The sequence below is a fragment of the Astatotilapia calliptera genome, chromosome 4, assembly GCF_964374335.1.
Source record: "Astatotilapia calliptera chromosome 4, fAstCal68.1, whole genome shotgun sequence".
In the NCBI taxonomy this organism is placed as follows: Eukaryota; Metazoa; Chordata; class Actinopteri; order Cichliformes; family Cichlidae; genus Astatotilapia; species Astatotilapia calliptera.
This window is the reverse complement of record NC_137425.1, coordinates 35,263,891-35,285,370: the sequence shown is the minus strand read 5'-3', so window position 1 is coordinate 35,285,370 and position 21,480 is coordinate 35,263,891. Positions and strand designations below refer to the sequence as shown.

Below are 21,480 nucleotides of genomic sequence, written 5' to 3'. Positions count from 1 at the left end.
CTAAAGCAGGGAAGCCATTCACAGAAGGTGCATTTGTCTAAAAGTGCATATTGCAGGCTGCAAATATAGTCTGTCCGGGAAAGAAAGGTCAGTTTAGCAACATCAGCCTTTCTGCCAACACCGCAGCAGATCGCATTTCTGACCTGTCAAGTGACATTTATGACCAACTGTGTGAGAAAGCCAAATGTTTCAGTGTATACTCAGTCGCTCTTGATGAGACCACAGACATCACCGACACTGCCCAGCTCCCAATGTATGTCCGTGGTGTTGATGACAGTTTTGAAGTGATGGAGGAGCTGCTCACAGTAATTCCAATGCATGGTGTTAAGATTCAAGAATTGAGAAAGGGTACCAGAGGTGATCGAAAAATAACCACACTGGTCCGGCCGGGTGAAGTCAAACGAAGATTTTAATTCACATGTGGGAAGATCACTGAACACAGCAATTGATCTTCGACTTACTAAAGCACAAACAATTATTTTATAACATCAGGGTTTGTTTACTGACGCCCCTTCATGCGTCACAGATACATTTTATACATAGATCAGATCAACATCATCATGACTTTTCACCTAGAAAATCATCTTCTATTTTCATGGCTAGCCCTTCCTGTCTACCTTTCAGTTCTTGTCTTGTTCCTCTTTCTTGCCGAGACACCAAGAAACGGTTCCTCTTTTACCAAGACAATTTTGCAGTTACAGCCAAACATAACTAACCTCTCCTCTAAATAAATCTAACTTAAAGTGTGTCTGTGTGTGTGTGTGTGTGTGTGTGTGTTGACCTCACATGCTCTTTGTGTCACCTCTTCACCTACTGTCTGTGTCTCGTCCTCAAATGCTCTTTCTCAATTCACCTGTTGCACTTCTGACCTTTTACCAGACCAGAAGCTCACTGAGACTATGTGTATGTCTTCTACTAAATAAATGTTTTAACCAAGAACCTCTACTAAAACCTTAATATAAGAATATGAACATATAAAAGATAATAAAATAAACTGATATAAGTGTTTTGTAAGCATGTATTGCAATTCCTTCTATGTTCTAGTTTTCCCTCAGCATGTATCACCTGAACAGTCACGTCAGTGAGGCTTACGACCTTTAAAGAACCTGAACATCAACTCAAATAAGCACAGATATGCAATATGTATAAAATAGTTATAACTGCACCTGAAATACAAAGTTAACATCATCATAAACATCTTAAGGCCATCTTAAAGCTATCTGTTACATTGTTAAAGCAATGATCATACTGCAGATTATATTATGCTGGTAAAATACTTTTTGTTTATCCCCACAATGGCCAGACCACCGCTCAGCAGATATTTACAAGCTGTGTGATGCCATTGAGAATGTTGGTTTGCCATGGAAGAGGTTTGTTGGAATAACAACAGATGGAGCGCCATCAATGACAGGGAGGAAACATGGACTGGTGGCACAAAACAAACTGGAAGAGGAAGGCGTGGAGGAGGCCATTGCTCTGCACTGCATCATCCATCAGCAGGTCCTTTGCAGCAAATGCCTGAAGTTTGACAATGTGATGTCTATTGTTGTGAAATGCATCAACCAAATCAGATCCAGGGGCTTAAAGCACCGAAGGTTCTGTGCTTTTCTAGAGGAAATGGAGTCAGAATATGGGGATGTGCTCGACTTCACTGAGGTACGTTGGCTCAGCAGGGGAAATGTATTAAAGAGACTTTTTGAGTTGAGAGCAGAAGTGAAGCCTTCATGGAGAAGGATGGAGTTAGTGTTCCTGTGCTAACTGATCCCAAAATGGCTCATGGACTCAGCTTTTCTTGTTGATATGACACATGAGCTTAATGTACTGAACAAGACGTTACAAGGCCAGGGGCAACTTGTCAGTGCTGCCTATGACAACGTGAGAGCATTCTCCACAAAACTGGCGCTCTGGAAAGCTCAGCTCTCTCAGACAAACCTTTGCCATTTCCCAGCATGCAAGGCACTCGTGGATGCAGGCACACCATTCAGTGCTGACGAGTATGTTGATGTCATTTTGAGGCTACAGGAGGAATTTGATCACAGATTTGCTGACTTCAAGACACACAGAGCCACCTTTCACATTTTTGCGGACCCCTTCTCCTTTGATGTGCAAGATGCCCCTTCTGTGCTTCAAATGGAGCTCATTGAGCTGCAGTGCAACTCTGAACTCAAAGCAAAGTTCAGGGAGGTGAGTGGAAAAGCAGACAAGCTTGGACAATTTTTGAGAGAATTGAGCCCTAGTTTCCCTCGGCTTTCCCGAATGTTCAAGCGGACCATGTGCCTTTTTGGTAGCACATACTTGTGCCAAAAGCTCTTCTCCACTTTGAACTTCAATAAGTCCAAGTACAGGTCCAGACTTACGGATGATCATCTTCAAGACATACTGAGGGCCGCAACTGCTTCCTCCCTCAGGCCAAATCTGGCTCGGCTATGCGAGAGGAAACGCTGCCAGGTCTCTAGCAGCAAGGAGTAGGCAAGAGAAGCCATGTTCAGAAGAACAGTTCATTTTCTACAGTGTTCCATTCATGTTCAGAAGAAGGTTATAGAACTGTTAATACAGACATTTCAATCTAAATACAGCAGATATAGAAGACTGAAAAAAACACACAAGTTCACTGACTAAAAATATCTTATTATTGTTTTATTTATGTATTACAGATTGATTGATTTTCTTATTAATTCTTAATTTGTTTATTTATTTTTAATATTTTGTGTTAAAAAATAAAAAAAGAGATTTGAGAAGATTGGAATTTTTTAACCATGCCTTTCCTGTGGAAAACCTAATGCGGCCCAGCCTCACCCAGACTCTGCCTGCAGCGGCCCCCAGCTAAATTGAGTTTGAGACCCCTGTCCTACACCATAAATCAGTAAGAGAGGGTACGACCTCTCTCATGGCCCCAAGTGGTGTGTGCATGCCAGAGCACTCTGGAAGGCACACAGAGTCTTTACAGACTACTAAGGATCAAACCTCTATCATTATGCAATCGATTATACAACTCTAAGCATATATGAGTAAATATTTCTAAGCATAAATGACAATCAACAATATAAACCTTACAGCTGGTTTTAATAACAGAATTCATTTGTTTCTCAAACGAGAAAGAGCTATCGAGAAACACTCCTAAATCTTTAGTTCTGAACTTTTCCAGTGGGCCAAGGTCAACATTATCTGCTAATGCTAAATAGGCTGCCGTTATTAACTAATGCTAATTTGATGTGAATTAGCATTATGCACTAATGCTAACACTTTTTAACAATGTGAGTAGCTAATGCTAACACTATTTCCCTTAACTTTATAACATTGTGAACGGCTAATGCTAACACTCTTTTCCCTAGCATTACAACATCTGAGCTGCTAATGCTAAGTAGGCCGCCATTAGCACCTACGTCTATCCATCCATCCATCCATTCGCTTCCGCTTATCCTTTTCAGGGTCGCGGGGGGCGCTGGAGCCTATCCCAGCTGTCATAGGGCGAAAGGCGGGGTACACCCTGGACAGGTCGCCAGTCTGTTGCAGGGCTAACACACAGGGACAGACAACCATTCACACTCACATTCACTCGCACATTCACACCTAGTGGCAATTTGGATTATCCAATTAACCTATCCCCACAAGCTGCATGTCTTTGGACGGTGGGAGGAAGCCGGAGTACCCGGAGGGAACCCACGCAAACACGGGGAGAACATGCAAACTCCACACAGAAAGACCCCGGCCTGATGGTGGAATTGAACTCAGGACCTTCTTGCTGTGCGGCAACAGTGCTAACCATCGTGCCACCGTGCTGCCCACCTACGTCTAATTTAAGGCAAATACGCATTAGAACCTAATGCTCATATCGTTTTCCTTTGCTTTATAGCAATGTGAGCAGCTACTGCTAAATAGCATTAGCTAATAACAGCAGTCTAATTTAATGCAAGTTAGCATCATTTGCATTATAACGATGTGAGGAGTTAATGCTAAGTATGCTGCCATTAGTGGCTAATTCTAATTAGGGGTGAATAATTATTACAAGCTAATGCTAATATCATTTTCTCTTCCCTTTTAACAATGTGAGCAGCTAGTGCTAGGTAGGCTGAAGCTAGCAGCTAATGCTAAAGCTAAAGATAATTTGATGTGGATTAGCATTACATTAGTGAGGAGTTAATGCTAAGTAGACTGCCATTAGCAGGTAATGCTAATTTAAGGTTAATAGGAATTGGCATCTAATGCTAATACCATATTTTCTTGCTTTAACCCTTTAAAACTGGTCAGAGTGGGCACACTCCGTTTTGCGCAACTATTTTAAAATCCCGGTAGCACTGTAATCACGTGAGCTAGCGCAATAATTTTTTTTGCATATGAAACCTGAGGAGTTGTATTTACATCTTATGCCATCAGCTTGTCCTAGGTTACAGTTTCCTTCCACATATGCTTAGGACTCATATTGCTCTGCTGGAAATAGTTTATTTTGATGCATATGCTGTTATTTTGCAAATTTGCAGTATAATATTTATTTTCGTTTTTCCTGCAGTATATAAAAATTGGTGTATTTCAAAAATAAAACTATGAAGGCACTCAAAATAAATTTCCTGAGGTGGGAAACTATTTTGTGCAACTTTTTTGTATTTACAGTTTTGAGGGATAAGCCTCTTAAATTTCTCTAACTAGAAATATATGTTAAAAAAAACAAAAACGATTTTCAATTTTTTTGTAGTTTATTGCACTTTTTTGCAATTTATGTAATTACTATGCACTTAATACATACATATTATTAAAATTTAGGCTGTAATGGTTGTATTGATGTATAGCAACTTGAAATGCTCCCAAAAATGGCTCTACAGCATGTAAAAATATAATATAAGCTCTGGCGGACTTGGTTCTATGGTAGGTCTAAACGGGTTAAATCAATATCAGTAGCTAATCCGATTGTTCAGTCTGACGTCAGGTGAAGTCATTTTTATGCATTTAAGAGCTGTGTTGAATTCAACATTACAAACTGAACATTAGAACTATCCTCTTCTCCAGGATTTTCCTGATTTAACATTTCAATATGACATTTCCAGCGCTTTGTTTTCTCTGCTCACAGACAAAACAGATACACGCATGTATATACAGCCCACGTCCAGCTCTGCATGCACTCCTGCTCCATTTCTATAGAGAATAAACAACGTAACACAATCATTCTCCATTGTTTTCAACTCAACCAGCTGCATTTAATGAAGGAGTTTGAATTTACTTTACAACAGCTGCTGTTGTTTCCTGTCTGCATTCATGTTCTTAACTGTACTCCACACATTCTGAACTGGTGTACCGTAATTGTCGGGCTATAAGCCGCTACTTTTTGCACAAGCTTTGAGCCCTGCGGCTTTTAGTCAGGTGCGGCTTTTCTATGGATTGTCCATGAGCGGATTTGTTTTGTTTGTTCCGCTGTTGTACGGCACTACGTTGCCTGGCGGAAGGATCGGGGTTCAAGAGTGGTATGTTGGTCACATGTCCATCCGTCAGGCAACGTAGTGCAGTACGAGGTAGCGCGAAAAACAAACTTCAAAGTAGCGCTACCCGTTCAGCTGGAGTCGTGGATGATGAGCGGCGATAAACTTGCAAAAAGCAAGTTATGCCCAACTCCACCATTGGATTCTGACAGCGTGGAAAAGTGTGAAAACATCCACGATCACCAACAGATTTCGAAGGGCTGAATGCTGCATGATGGAGAGGAGGACACCGCCACGGCCCTTCTGAGGGTGTTCGACTCTGACACTGACAACGAGGATTTCTTTGGTTTTGAAAGTGACAACGAAAGAAAGAAGCTGAGAGTGGATGACGAAGCCACCCTGAGCCTGTTTGTTTCCGACACTGGAGGAGAGGACTTTGGTGGTTTTAGTGCGCAGGAAGATGGTGAATGACTGACTTTTCTTCTTGTTAAAGCCGTGTCACTGCACCTGAGCCTAAAAGGTAGTCCGAATCAATTGTTCTGGTGTGCTGTAGGTTACTGTTATGTACTACATTTGTTACTCATTTATGAAGCACAGTACATGTTTTGTACTTGTAATTACCGCTACTTGTACATATACCTAAAAAGTTATGCAAATATGTACCCATAACTTGTTTTTCAAAATATTAATAAAAGGGGTGTGTCTCCAAACAGCCATCTCTTTCCTGACAATTCGCTTTGTGCATATTCTCTTACATATGATAAGTCAACATTGAAACACCTGCGGCTTTTAGTCAGGTGCGGCTAATGTATGTACAAAACAGGATTTTCCCCTGATTTTAGCTTGTGCGGCTAATATTCAGGTGCGCTCTGTAGTCTGGGAAATACGGTAGTTCTTCCTAAAGTACTGCAGTATTCCTGCCAGTACATCCTTTTAGTTTTCCTAACTGTTTCCTCTGATGCTCGTTGCTATTCTTTCCTCAATGCAAATTCATGCTAAGCTCCTTCATATCCATCCCTGTTTCTAAACCTGTAATAATTGCTTTAATGTGTCTTTGGCCTAATTATGAGTCTGTCCATATGTTTGTAGTTCCCCACTTGCTTTGGTTTCTTAGCTCTGATTCTCTCAAATTTATCCTTGAAATCATTTACTGGCATCTCTCCCTCTCACTCCCACTATCCCCAGAACACCAGAGTATTCATCTCCTGGTTTATCCTATGGCCTCTTTGCATTTTCTCCAATCATCCCTGTTTCTAGAGTCTCACCCCATCTGCAGGCAGTCCAAGAGAAACTGCCTCTGCCATTTTCTTCTTCTTAATCTTTGATTTTTCTCTTCACTTTCTCCATTGGGTCTTCTTAGACGCACTTTCCAGAAAGCAGCAACATTTTTTGTGCCCCATTTTTCAAATTGTGCATCTTACTTCAGCTTAATGTGTTTCCTGTTTTGTTTTTACACAGGTCATGTAAAAGAAATCCTACCAGAGACTCGACAAAGCTGAACTGAAAGACAGCACAGGCAATAAATCAGAGCAGCACAGAACTTAAGCTCATGGTCCATAGAAGCTGGGCTCTACAGGTGTACCAGGACAAGCTTAGTGTAAGTCCCTCGAAAAAGTTTCACTTGTGCTGTTTCGGTGTAAATTACTGGTTTGTTTGAACAATTTCATCAGCTGAACCATAAATACTCCAAAACAATTTCTTTGTGACTCAGTGTGATTTTTCATTTTGTAATATTAGCATGTCAAACTCTACATTCTCTACACAGATGAGAAATGAAGTGTATTTAATAATAAAAGTTATCTCTCAGAGACAAAGTTAGTGTCTCATTCAGGTCTGTATCTGAGTAGCCTCAGACACATGCAGTGCTCATATTTTCTGTTTTGTGTGTCACTCAGACCTCTTCCTGACAGGGGCAGCAATTTCATTTAAAGTCCCATTCACTGATACAGGCTGCTGGAGCTCCAACCAGGAGGGTACACACATGATCCAGGGAAAAAAATTATATATGGTCTCTTAGATAAATATTAAGAGGTCCTGTGTTTTACTAAAAAATCAAAGTAGTAAAACACAGGACCTTTGGGTTAGATATAAGGTGATTTGACAAATCATGTCTGTTGTAAATGAGTAAGCCATTTATCGACCTGACTCAGGTTTTAAATCATCATCAGAAAAGACTGAATCCTGACCTGAGAATTGTACACTTTGGACTCTCCACTGCAGAAAATAGAAGCTTCAGTCCTGAATCCTGCAGGTTGTTGTTACCCAGATCCAGCTCTGTCAGACGGGAGGACTGGGAGCTCAGGACTGAGGACAGAGCTTCACAGCTTCTGTCTGACAGGTTACAGCCACTCAGTCTGAAGAAAGGATGACAAGAAGACATGAAACACTTGTGTTAAAGTATATTCATGGTGCCATGAGGAGCTACTACATTTACAATATTTCAACACTGTTTCAGGACATGCTGGAATCCTTATTGCCTCATGTTACAAAAGACAAATGTGGCAGTTTAGTGTGATTTGGATGGATTCATTAAAAAAACAAAACATAAACACTGTTAATTTTTTCCAAATGAAATTGATTAAATGATGTTAATTGATGAAAAAAAAATCGATATTGCTTGATCTGACCTCAGCGTTTCCAGTTTGCAGTATTGACTCTTCATCCCAGCAGACAGAAGCTTCACTCCTGAATCCTGCAGGTTGTTGTTACCCAGGTCCAGCTCTGTCAGATGGGAGGACTGGGAGCTCAGGACTGAGGACAGAGCTTCACAGCTTCTGTCTGACAGGTTACAGCCACTCAGTCTGAAATCAAGGTGGAAGGGAGACAAGATCAACCAAACAAATCAGAGCTTTATTGCTTTTTTATTGTTTTTAAGCAGAAATCAGTGAGGTGCTGGTAGATTCTGTTCTTTTGGTTTATTACCCAACAACACACACATACACTAATATTTGTGACTTTTGTAATAGTAGCATTTACAATGCAAAGCAACAGCGATCACAGATTGAAGGGGCCTGAATAAAACTACAATGCAGTGATTTTTAAGATGACCTGTTCTTCCAATTTCCAACAACAGATTTCTCCAACCTTACAGTTAAAAATAATTCTTTATCTCATACTGAATCTTGGTGCACCTCCCCTCAGTTTATTAAAATGGAGTGGTACTGAAGTTGCTGTAAGTGATGTGTGATGCCACTGATTTCCTTTCTGATCCAATACAAAGTAAAATTCAGGCTGGTATCTGCGATACTGATGAAAACTATTCCTTCAGAATCAATACAAGACATCATAAGAAAATATGATGTTTTGTATAACATAAAAAGCCTGAATTTTAAAATATTCAGTTAATAATCAAAAACAGATGTGACTGAAAATAATAAAACTGAGAAACATTTTATGGCCATTCGATCCTTTTACAACCATTGCAAGAGCTTGGTTGGCATAGCCGGCAATACGTTGGATAGTAATAAGTCCGGTGGGTGATGGGCTCCACCAGGGCTGCCCTTTGTCACCGATTCTGTTCATAAATTTTATGTTTAAAGGCTGTATCAAAAGTTCATTCAAGTTACAATATTGTAGTCAAAAGTTCTCCTTTTTTCTTTTATACTATACAACTACGCTGTCTCATGGTTTTAGGACATGGATCTGTCATGGAAGAAATCTATGACCACTTTTAATCAACATTTTAAAAATAAACATGATCACAGATTTACTCACAGAGCCTTGTTGGAGGCTTTGACCACTGGCAGCAGCCTCAGAAGAGCCTCCTCTGAAGCAGAGTATTTCTTCAGGTCAAACACATCCAGATCTTCTTCTGATGACAGTAAGATGAAGACCAGAGCTGACCACTGAGCAGGAGACAGTTTACCTGTGGAGAGACTTCCTGATCTCAGGGACTGTTGGATCTCCTCCACTAGAGAACGATCATTCAGTTCATTCAGACAGTGGATCAGATTGATGCTTTTCTCTGCAGACAGATTCTCACTGAGCTTCTTCTTGATGTACTGGACTGTTTCCTGATTGGTCTGTGAGCTACTTCCTGTCTGTGTCAGCAGACCTCGTAGGAGAGTCTGATTGGTCTGCAGTGAAAGACCCAGGAGGAAGCGGAGGAACAAGTCCAGGTGTCCATTTGGACTCTGTAAGGCCTTGTTCACAGCACTCTGGTGAAGAGATTCTTTTTGGTTTAAAAAGCTAAAACTCTTGGAGGTTATTTGTTTCTGTTCAAGAAGATTTTTTCCAGAGTTGCTGAAGGTCAGATGGACATGAAGAGCAGCCAGAAACTCCTGAACACTCAGATGGATGAAGCAGAACACCTTGTTCTGGTACAGTCCTCTCTCCTCTTTAAAGATCTGTGTGAACACTCCTGAGTACACTGAGGCTGCTCTGATATCGATGCCACACTCTGTCAGGTCTGGTTCATAGAAGATCAGGTTTCCTTTCTGCAGCTGATCAAAAGCCAGTTTTCCCAGAGACTCCATCATCTTCCTGCTCTCTGGACTCCAGTGTGGATCTGTCTCAGCTCCTCCATCATACTTGACCTTCTTCACTTTGGCCTGAACCACCAGGAAGTGGATGTACATCTCAGTCAGGGTCTTGGGCAGCTGTCCTCCCTCTCTGGTTTCCAGCACATCCTCCAGAACTGTAGCAGTGATCCAGCAGAAGACTGGGATGTGACACATGATGTGGAGGCTTCGAGCTTTCTTGATGTGGGAGATGATCCTGCTGGCCTGCTTCCTATCTCTGAATCTCTTCCTGAAGTACTTCTTCTTCTGTGGGTCAGTGAACCCTCTGACCTCTGTCACCATGTCAACACAATCAGGAGGGATCTGATTGGCTGCTGCAGGTCGTGTGGTTATCCAGAGGCGAGCAGAGGGAAGCAGTTTCCCCCTGATGAGGTTTATCAGCAGCACATCCACTGAGGTGGACTTTCTAGGGTCAGTTAGGATTGTAGTTTTGTGGAAGTCCAGAGGAAGTCGACACTCATCCAGACCATCAAAGATGAACACAACCTGGAAGTCTTCAAAGCTGCAGATTCCTGCTTCTTTGGTTTCAGTAAAGAAGTGATGAACAAGTCCCACCAAGCTGAACTTTTCCTCTTTCAGCACATTCAGCTCTCTGAAAGTGAATGGAAATATGAACTGGATGTCCTGGTTGGCTTTGTCTTCAGCCCAGTCCAGGCTGTATTTCTGTGTTAAGACTGTTTTCCCAATGCCAGCCACTCCCTTTGTCAGCACTGTTCTGATTGGTTCATCTCTTCCAGGTGAGGCTTTAAAGATGTCTTCTTGTCTGATGGTTGTTTCTGGTCTGTCTGGTTTCCTGGATGCTGTTTCAATCTGTCTGACCTCATGTTCATCATTGACCTCTGCAGTCCCTCCCTCTGTGATGTAGAGCTCTGTGTAGATCTGATTCAGGAGGGTTGGGTTTCCTGCTTTAGCGATGCCCTCAAACACACACTGGAACTTCTTCTTCAGGGTGGATTTAAGGTTACGATGACAAACTGCAGCTTGAAGTTCTGAATGAGAAGAAAAATAAACACTCAATTCCAAAAAGAACTAATCTTTAAAACATGTTGCTCCATCTTCCATCTCTGGAAAATGTCTCATTTATCCAGCAGCTTAAATCTTTAGATAAATCCTCTTACTGCTCTGCAGACGGTCAGCCAGCTCCTCCTGCTTCATTCTCCTCAGGAAGTCCACTGTGATCTTCACAAACGCCTCTCTGCTGCTGCTCCTCTGACTCTCTAAGCATTCTGGGTAATCTGGACTCAGAACCTTCTGGATCTTCTTCAGCTCGTTCTTCACAAAAGTGATGATGTTGTCCTCCAGCAGCTGGAACAGAATATTTATGAATGAGCCAATCAGACTGAAATCATGGAGCCAAACATCAGATCCATGTTGGACACACTGACGATCCACTGGTCTACAAAGAGCAGCATGGAGATGACTGTGAACAGAACAGATGTAACAGTAGTTGTTGTACATGTACAGACCATAAATATGGAGTCCAGCTGTGTTTGATGCTGCTGGGCAGACTGACCACTGGGAACCTCTGAGCTCTGCTGGTCCACTCTGTGGAGGAACCATGAAGGATTAGATCCACACAGGATAAAGATCCAGGAGTTTCTGCTCAAATAACTTCATCTGAATCAAGTCTGTCAAGTTTTAAACTCTCAGATTGTGAACATATCAGTAATTTTCAGTCTGTTTTCATGGACGTCCTTTCAGTGGTGATGTCAGGGATGATTTTGAAGAAGCTCATCAAACTGAACCATCAGCAGATCACTGCTCCAAAACCAGAACATGATCCGAGTCTCCCTCCACCACCAGAACACCAGCTTTACTAACGTGGTAGATCAGTGTAGTACAGATCAATAACTGATGAGTCATTTGATCAAAATCACTGAGTGCTTCACGTCTGACCCTCTGATGCTTCTGTAGACATTTTGCATATTTAATGAATGTCTGACAGTTTTACATTCATTCTATGAACACAGTGGAAATGTTGTGTTATAGTCTCCATGTTGTTTCCAGCATCATAAATTCTTAAGTTCAGAAAATTAGATTCTTTCTTCACAGCTGAAAAACAACAACATTTATTCTCTATTGAAATCTGCATCGTCCACTCCAAAGGTCACAATCTGAAGGTAACATCTGGTTTTGTTCCCTGTGGTTAACTCTGAGCATCAGTATGGTGGGATTTATCCACTACATCCACACCACTGTGGTTCAGTGTTGTCCTGATGGAGTAACAGCAGCCAGTATGATCCAGGCTTTAGCTGCTGGGTCTCTGTGTGACCTCTCAGACTGTTTAACAGATCAGACACAAAGAGCATCAGAGCAGCTCTGTTCTTTAAAGACAAACATGAACCCACTCAGGTCACACTTTCCCCACAGATATGAGCATCACTGTCCTCAAACAGCAAATGACCAAGTCGAACATTTGGATCTTTTCTCTTTCATTGTTTTCTTTTTAATGAATCTTTGTAACAATCTGAGGATGTTTCAGGTCATATTTATCCAGGAAACACAAACATGTAAAGGAGTCATCACAGCTCTCTGACCTCGTTGCTCCAGGTTCACCACTGAAGTGTGGATTTCGACGTTTGGACCGGTCACTCCTCACAGACGGACAGCTGGACCCTGCAGACTGTGACCTCTGACCTCTGCAGACACAAACATGATTGAAGCAGCTGTGATCACACAGACTGCAGATAATGCAGCTGTTTCCTGTCAGTAACATCCTCTTAGATTAGAGTTCAGCTTTTTACAGGAAAACTGGACAAAACTGATTTTTGTTACAAACTCATTTTCATTTCCTCTCAGCTCACAAACACAGTCAGACAATCAACCAGAGTCAACACTGATTATAATGTCAGTGCAGAATTATTTCTGTTACTCAGTGAGTTCAGCTCTCTGACCTCGTTGCTCCAGGTTCACCACTGAAGTCTGGATTATGACCTTTGGACCGGTCACTCCTCACAGACGGACAGCTGGACCCTGCAGACTCTGCTCTGTCCTCCTCTTCCTCCATCATCATCTTCAGTCAGTCTGAGAGGTAAACCACAAACACTCAGTGAGTTCACATTAACAGGAGGAACTGAGTTACAGTCGCTGACCTCTGACCTGTCATGTGACCATGAAACCAGGTCAATATGTCTGTAGGTTCAGTCATCCAGGTCATGTGATCTAAGGAGCTTGGAGAGAAAAGAGACGTCTTTAAGTTTCTGGAAGACGTTTCATCTGAGAAGCTTCTTCAGCTGTAAAACCAAACGGTGGAGAGTCCCAGATATTTAAACCTGAGAGGGAAAGAAAGCATGTCGCTGACCCACCACTGATGTTATTTCAAGGAGGAAACTGAGAGCCTTTGCACCAGGAGCACAAACATCAGCTCCAGCAATGATCCACTGATGTGTTTTTATTCCATGTATGAATGTTGTTATTGACAGAGATGACGTTTGTGTGTCAGTGATGCAGTGACTGTTGTTGTTACCTGTACAGGCTGGTTAGACTCTATGAAACAGATCATACAGATCTCTGCATGTTAGAAGAGACTATTAAAGGTCATGAATGAGACAAAGGCAGGGAGGCGTCCTTTACAGCTAAACAGCAGAGTGAGAGAACAGCCAGCACCTCTACATTTATCACATTATACAGCACATGTATGATACTGACAGGGATGAGAAGAATTTAGTGATTCTGATCCCATCATTGATATTACTTATTGATTCTCAGTAGCTCTGCTCTGACAGTCACCACCATCACTGAGCAGCATATCAAAGACATTTGTGCACATTAACTGCATGTTGTGGCTCAAATGTTTGTGCATGTTGGAGGCATTTCCTCTTTGTTGTGATCAGTGTTGGTCATTACTCAAAACAGTCATTATTACACATATTACACAGAACACTTTGATTAAAAGTAATGGAGTACGTTACTTCATTACTCCTCATAACATTACTTTGATGTTAAAATGAACAAATGAGCATGTAACAACATAAAGCTGAGGTACAGCCCCACACACCAACACAGATCCTGATGAGGTCACGTGATGTTTCTCTGAGTGTTTATGAACACAAATCAAAGATGAAACAGCACAAAGACACTTCAAAGTGATTCTACTGTAGAAACATGAACAGGTAGAAACCTGCAGCCTGACTGCTCATCACTTTGTTACCTGTTCAAGTTCAGCAGCAGCAGCTCACTTTATCACGGTGCTGGTCTGGGGTCAGTGTTTACTCAGCTTTACGTCACTCTGGGTTCTTGGCTAGCTTAGCTTTAGCTTAGCGTTAGCATGCTGTGTGCTAGGTTAGCGTCAGAGCTCTGCAGGTGTCTCGTGTGTAAATATTAATCACAGTGGAGGTAAAGGGCTGTGACGTCATCACGTACGCTGCGTCCTCTGTGGGCTCTGAGTGAACTCAAAGTACAAACTACAAGTACACAAACACGAACGTAGCTCAGAGTGGCGGACACACTCGGCCTCGTTGGTCCAGCTGTGAGTCCGTTACCGTGAACTATGGAGCGGCAGATTTGTGCTGAACTAAGCTGCACACAGCTGATGTTAGCCAGGAAACATTACACACTGACTTTAATGGAGAGACCGGAAATACAAACACACACAGTTTGTTGTGTGAAGAAATCAAACACGAGCTGAACAAACAGTAAAGTTCCTAAAGACAAACTGTTAAAGGAGGAAACAAAGCAAACTTACAGTTTCTTCACACACCAACAACAAGCTCCACTCCACACCTGGACACTAAACACGGACACACAGGTGAGCTGCTTCCTGGAAGGAGGCGGGGCTCCACCTGAAACTCAGCACAGGTGGGAGGGGCTCAGCTCTGTGTGTGCTGATGTGTTAACTTTAAAAATATGCCGTCTGACTGCTCAGACTGAGTCAGAGTAAAGTTCACATGCTGACGTGTGGAGACATGAAACCTTGTTGTAGCTGCAGGTGTGAACACACTGATCCCAGATCAGCTCTGCTGTATTTGTAACATGAACATTTCTGCTGCAAAGCTTCAAATGTTCAGCATGTTTCTCTGTTTCCAGTCTATAGATCCAGTCACACTTTCTACCTTCACCTGTGCAGTAAAGACTGAGAGCAGAGCTGAAAGCAAGCGTCCAATCAGTGAGCAGCATCAACACCTGAGCTTCATTCAGACTCTGTTATTGAAGATGTTGTTGGTACAAAGTTCATCTGCTGCTCACATGAATCCATGAAAGATTTATTTCACTGATGTTTCTTCAAAGCTCATTTCAACCTGTTGAAGTCATGAATGAAAGTGCAGACTGAGAGTGGATCACATGATGTTTGAGGTGTGTCATGTGACATGTTCAGTATTGTCACACATGTCTAGATTGTCCCTGATATCATAACTGCTCAAACACTGATGATTATATTTGAAGAATTATTCCTGATGGCAGCAAAGTTTGAATGGAGCTCTCTGTCTGTGCTGATTTGTCGCCCTCTGGAGGTCAAAGCACAAACTGCATGATGTCACTGTAACCACCACAGTGACAGGAAGTGTTTTTATGACTGAAACACTGAAATGATGCTAACGGCTGTCGTTAGGCTCACTGACAGCAGTGCTGATGTGTTCATGTCAAACACTGGCTCAGGTCAGACTCCTTCATCCTTCTCCAGCGTGAGGCCGCCCTCAGACCCACAGGAGCTCTGACCTTTGACCTCCTGACCCTAACCATTTTAGTCTTGTTGCATCTTTAAATGCAAATCCATCCAAACTGTAGCCGAGCAAAAGAAGCTGGAAGTTGTTCTATGAATGATGTTGTTGAAGGAGCTTGGAAAGAAAAGCGTCTGGACTTCTTTAAGTTGCTTGAAGAGGGACATGGACGTCTTAACGCCCACTTACATCCTGGGACATTTGATCACAGGAAATCACATGATGGGGTGGGGCTAGATCTCACAATGGGTTCACCCAAAACCTTGGCTGATTGAGACCCACACCCGTTTTCACACCGTGGCTCGTGTGATTAGGTAGAGGATCAACAGGGGCTCCGTGTCCCTGAATTTAAACTGAATCTAAACACACCGTGCACAATGCCAAGTTAGATAATGGTTAAAAGAACAAGATAAGAATAAATAAAAAGATAAAATAAGGATAAGAAATAACTTAAAAAAATAAAATAAAAAGATAAATAACTGCAAATAAGTACAAATAAGTAACTGAAGACACGTGTGGTCTGCAGATGTCGATGTACATGGATGTACATGGAGTTTAATGTGCAAAATGAACTTAGTGTGCAAAGTGACCTGATGTGCAAACTGCAGTTTGAGGTCGGTCAGCTGTTCAGGAGTCTGATAGCAGTGGGGAAGATGGAGTTGTTGAGTCTGGATGTTCTACATTTCACACTTCTGAACCTTCGTCTCGAGGGCAGAGGTGTGTCTCTCCTCTGGACTCTGTGATGGTAGCTGCTCTGCAGAGAGGGCAGCGGGGTCCTGATGATCTTCTCCACAGTTGTTATCACTCTCTGCAGGCGTTTGCGGTTTGCAGTAGTGCTGCCGTACCATGCAGTGATGCAGCTGTCAGGCTGCTCTCCACAGTGCAGCTGTAGAACCTGCTGAGGATCTTGGCCAACATACCAAATTTCCTCAGCCTCCTCAGGAAATACAGCAGCTGCTGAGCCTTCTTGACCAGCTGTGTGAGTTTGAGTCCCTCACTGACTCAAACTCCTTCAGTGACACTTGCAGCCTTGCAGATTAGTTTGCTGATCCTGATGCATCTCTGGAGCTGATGCTGTCCCCCAGCAGACAACAACAACATAGATGCTCTCACTAGTCCACTTTACCCTCTAATCACATCTCTGACATCTGCAGGTTGCTCCATAGAGACTCTTGTGCAATGCCAGGTGTTTGTGTTTGTCTGTAGGTACACATTAGATATGACCATAGACGCACACACACAAGTGAACACAGCAGCACAGATGGTTTCCACCTGCTTCCCTCTTTCTTCACACAACTGTGAGGATGATGAAGAGGTTTCAGGACGAGGTGGTCAGCAAGCACAGGATAAAGCAGGGCCATGAAACTCTCTGGTGCAGCAGATGTTTAATCAGACTCAGCTTTAGGCTTCTTTTCCCACCTGGCAGCAAAGTAACAGCTTCACTAATGTGAACAGTCACAATGTTAAACGTTTCTATATCTTCATATATTTTTATCTGTTGATGCTGCAGAATAAAGTCTGTTAACAGAGTGCAGGATGTGTAGAGCAGGTCCAGCTCTCCCTTTACTGTGTCCACTTTCATCAGCCCCTGTGAAGTGACACAGAGTGCATGTGTGTCTGTCAGCTGTTGTTTGTTGTGAAGGATGGAACAAATGAACACACACTTTTAGAGAAATCTGAAAAAGCAACACGTGCTTGGGCTCCTTCTGTGCTCGTCTTCATTAATGCTGATCTTTCTTTCCTGTTTGTTCTTTGGCACAAGCTTCAGTCTTTTCTCCCAGGGCTCCTTCACACTTAGAAACACACCTACATTCATTTATACACAAACATCATGAAACAAAGGCTTTGTAAAAGAGGACATGAGATCCTCTCTGAACAGCACATTCATATCAAACACAGGACTGAACAGGATATACTGAGTCTGTGCTGTTTTCATTGTTACTTGCTGAGTATTTTTCCAGTGTTTGAAATGTGACTCAAGTCTGATTCTTCTACTGTGTGTGAACTCTAAGCAGCTGCATTAAACAGCTGCTTTTCAAACCAGGCTCAATCCTATGACTCTGTGAATGTAAACTTTTGTCACCTGCATGAATAACAATCCTTGATCTAGTCAGGACTGCAGTGCTCCTGTGATCCCAGCTTATAGATGGAGGCTAGCATGAGAGGCTCAGCAGCTAAAGCAGCACACCTGGGTCTCCCAGCCTATTAAAAGCAGCCCTTTGCTTCACCTGCTTCACTAAACATTATTATTATTATTTAAGCAGAGTGGTGTGATTGATGTAGGCATTGCTGTGTGACAGGAGGACTTTTCTTGAAACAGCTCGTGTGACGTGAGCTGACGTAAAAACAGTGATGTTAGCTTGATTCTCTTGGCTAAAACTATTTTAAAAAGAGGGTCAATCATGCAAATCTGCCAATAGAAGCCAAAGTTACAGCCCCTCAGAGTTTAAAGAGAAAAGGCCCGTTTCCAACACTCGGTTGTGCAAAGGGAAACAGGCCCACAGTGCCTGAGTGTGTGGGTAATTCTTCAAATAATATTCAAAAGCAAACATTTTTAAGCATGTAAATAAAATTCAATCATTTCTGCTCTTCAATACCTAAGAAATGAAAACTGGCAGATGGTCCCAAAATGTGAAACGCCTGGCTATCTGTGCATTTAGTGCTGCAAGTTTTCACTGTTTACCTTCAGAAGCATAAATCTCTGCACAGATAATGTTCATATGTGGATTCCTGGTTTTCTGCAGTTAATTGTGACCCAAAGCGTATTTTTAAAGTGGTTCCAGGCAATAAAGCCTAAAAATAAATACATCTACTTCCTTTTTCTGTGTTCCAGCCTCAGTGACTCTGACACAGTGCTGTAATATTTACACCTCTGATGAAAACAGAGTTTGTAGTTGCAGAGAAATACTCGACTCATTTTGGGCATTTACGAGCAGGAACCTCAGAAAGCCCCTCGCTGCTTCACTGGTTAAGAAGCAAAGCAAACATTAGTTCACAGTGATGTTAATTAAGGCCCAAAGTTTAGGAACGAACGTCAGCACTTCACTAATGAATGTAATGCTGATTCATGTGCTTGTTTTGTAATGTGCATGTTGTGCGTTGCTATTTCCCATATTCTTTGGCACTGATAGATGAAGAGTCTCAGGCAGGACCGAGGCTGCCAGCTGCTGACAGTGAGCAGGGAGAGAGCAGCAGAAGCTGGGCAAGAGCAGGGCACCTTCAGCCCCCTTCATCAGTCAGAAATCATTTGGGTGTCTGTGTGAAATGTCTGATTTTTAAAATCTTTTTGTAGACATATTTATTAAATGTTTAACAATTATATAGAAGAAAGACAATGTAAAGAACAAAACATGACAAAACCAAAATGAGTTGAAGTTATGAACTGTTTCTGAGAGACAAATAACACCAGGATCCTTTTTGTGTAGCTGACAGCTGGTAACTGTGCAGGGGCGGGTCTAGCAAAGTGTTGCCAGGGGGCAGGTAGGGCATTAACAGGGAGAGGGGGGCACAAAGAAATACTTTTCTTTCTTATTCTCATTTAAAATGTCGAGCTTTTAATAAATAATTATCTGAATCTTACAACAAACGTTTTCATCTGATGTAAAATGTATAGAAATCCATTATTGTACATAGTCATTTTTTAGGGTCCCATCATAATTTCTTCAGAAGTAAGTACTGCATATGATGCCAGTGTTTCCCACATTTTCTAGATTCTGCACCAGTACTGTGTGTAAAATGCATCAAAAAGTCCGTTTGATTCTTTCTCAGCTGTCTTTCTGTCTCCTTTCACTTTTTAAAGGTTGCCATGTTAGAAAACATATTTTGCCCTGCCGTGCTGTTTATTGATGTGGCAAATGAAAGGTTTATGAAAACATATCTAAATCTGTCATCAGTAATCAGCAATGATCATGTCTCACCTCTAGTCTCTGTCTTAATGTCAGGTTTCCACCGTGTGTTGTAGATGTTCAGGAGGTTAACTCGACCAACAGTCTACTTCCTGTTTAGAATACCAGGACAGGGAGGATGGTGCAGGTTTAAGTTTATTAGACTGATGCATGTATACCAACAAGACAGCGTCCATCACTGTGACAACAGCGTTTGTTTTCATTCAAAGGCTTCATGGTTTTTCCTTTAATACCTGGGGGGCCGGTCTCCAGTCAAAATGCCCGGGACCATTTTTTGTCCCAGTCCAGCCCTGGTGTCAGATCTGCATGCAGTGTCAATGAGACGATCAACAACAGATCAGACAAAACACTCAGGCGGACACTCCTCTGTAGAAGGAAACATGGAAAGTGTGAGGTAATCAGTGCACAACATCACTTTGTATTTCAGGCTGTTTTTATATAGAACTTCAGCACCAATGTAAAAGTTCTGGTTTGAGGAAGATGAAGAACATTTTCAGGAAGGATGCCGTCTGCAAGCAGAGCTGCTTGAACCTCAGCGCTGAGGTCCAGACTACTTCCTGTGAAGCCACGTGATGTAAATCTGCTGCTGTAACTTCACAGTTTACTGAAGCTAAATGCAACGTTACCATATAATCTGTTTTCAACAAAGGTTTCACTCCGTCCGGTGTTGATGGAATGATTCAGGCCGTACTCGTCAGGCTTCCCGTCGACCACACGCATTTCAGTCACAAACCCCGTGACTGACAACAAGGGAAACAGCAGAAGAAAAGATGTGAAAAATACTGGATGATGATGATGGAGGATTAACCGCGGTGGCTAAACTGTTTCCTGTCTTTGTGGGCGTACTCACAGGGAAGTTTCCAGGCACGTCAGTCTTGGTGGCTAAAGTCTCCATTTTCCAACATGTATCGCTACAGGTGCAAAGACACAACATTAATCATCAGTGTAAATATTTTAATGCTGTCCAAACGGTGTTTGCTTTGTCTGTCCTCTCGCACTCACAGAGGAAACGAGGACGCCACCTTCATCCCATCTTCAGTTGGCTCAACCATGGCCGGACTTCCTGTTGGCTTTGTGACAGCAAACCACTTGAAATGAGAGCAAACTGCAGTCAAGCACCACTTACAGCAACCTGTGGACACGCAAATGGAAAGCACTGAGAATCATACAGAAGCATAAGAGCTGTTTATTGTAACACGTGTGTGTGTGTGTGTGTGTGTGTGTGTGTGTGTGTGTGTGTGTGTGTGTGTGTGTGCACATTAATAACACACTGATGTATGTTAGTTTGATTTATGCTATATCTGAGAAAACAATTGCAGAATTTTACATCAAAGTTTCCAAAGCTGATGTTTTGTTGTTCACACTGTTTTATATTCATATAGTTTGTTGTTTTTAAATCAGTGGACAAAATAAATATTATCACACAAAATCCAGGGTGAAACATAACCAAATAACCTAAATGGTGAAGTCATTATAGAAGTACATGTTGCAAAGGTCAGCCTCCTGTATAGACTGCTAAACTGTCTGGGGGGGCTGTAGCAGTCCCTCGGACCAAGGAAGAAAGAGAGAGAGCCTCGACGGGTGCAGTAATTTTTACTTTGAGATTCATTCAGAATCTAACAGTGCTGAGGTGCACCAATGCACCGTGAAAACTAAACAGAAACACAAAATACATTTTCTTAGACGCTTATTACAAATATGAACTCAAATAATGCAGAAAATACAACAAAATATCAGTTAAGCAAACAAATACAACTTAAAACATGTACCTCGCTCCGCATTCCAAGGGCTGCAAATTGTTAATTTCGCTAGAGTCCAGTATCACGCTGCTTCACACTTCATTGAGAGCTGCCTACTGGGACATGTGCGCCACAAAACCGGTCTGAGCTGGAAGTGCAGCTTGCCGCTAACTAAACAACAGAGCCCTCTACTGGACACTACGCGTAGCTGTTCAGGCTTAGATCAATAAACAAAACTGGACCTTTACACT

General features: G+C 42.2%; 1 protein-coding gene and 1 long non-coding RNA gene across 3 annotated transcripts in view; both read right to left on the bottom strand.

Moving 5' to 3' along the window:
- Positions 1-14,988, bottom strand: part of LOC145428408 (protein NLRC3-like) — a 23,217-nt gene extending 8,229 nt beyond the window's left edge. Inside the window, exons 1-9 of one of the 2 annotated variants that reach the window (XM_080300555.1) lie at positions 14,613-14,988; positions 12,823-12,952; positions 12,466-12,567; positions 11,395-11,473; positions 11,047-11,233; positions 9,123-10,917; positions 8,036-8,209; positions 7,595-7,762; positions 392-5,127 (exon numbers count right to left, since the gene is read on the bottom strand). In XM_080300555.1, the coding sequence (XP_080156681.1) occupies positions 5,022-5,127; positions 7,595-7,762; positions 8,036-8,209; positions 9,123-10,917; positions 11,047-11,233; positions 11,395-11,473; positions 12,466-12,567; positions 12,823-12,941 (2,730 nt within the window). In that variant the 5' untranslated portion in view covers positions 12,942-12,952; positions 14,613-14,988 and the 3' untranslated portion in view covers positions 392-5,021. Of the gene's footprint in view, positions 1-391; positions 5,128-7,594; positions 7,763-8,035; positions 8,210-9,122; positions 10,918-11,046; positions 11,234-11,394; positions 11,474-12,465; positions 12,568-12,822; positions 12,953-14,612 lie in introns of those variants that run through there. The other variant, XM_080300554.1, reaches the window with a different exon arrangement.
- Positions 14,989-19,607: 4,619 nt separating this feature from the next.
- LOC145428423 (uncharacterized) lies at positions 19,608-20,511 on the bottom strand. The gene is made up of 2 exons (XR_013908715.1): positions 20,341-20,511; positions 19,608-20,230 (listed from the first exon to the last, which is right to left on the bottom strand). It is a non-coding gene; the product is annotated as an uncharacterized LOC145428423 (long non-coding RNA).
- Between the last annotated feature and the right edge of the window lie 969 nt (positions 20,512-21,480).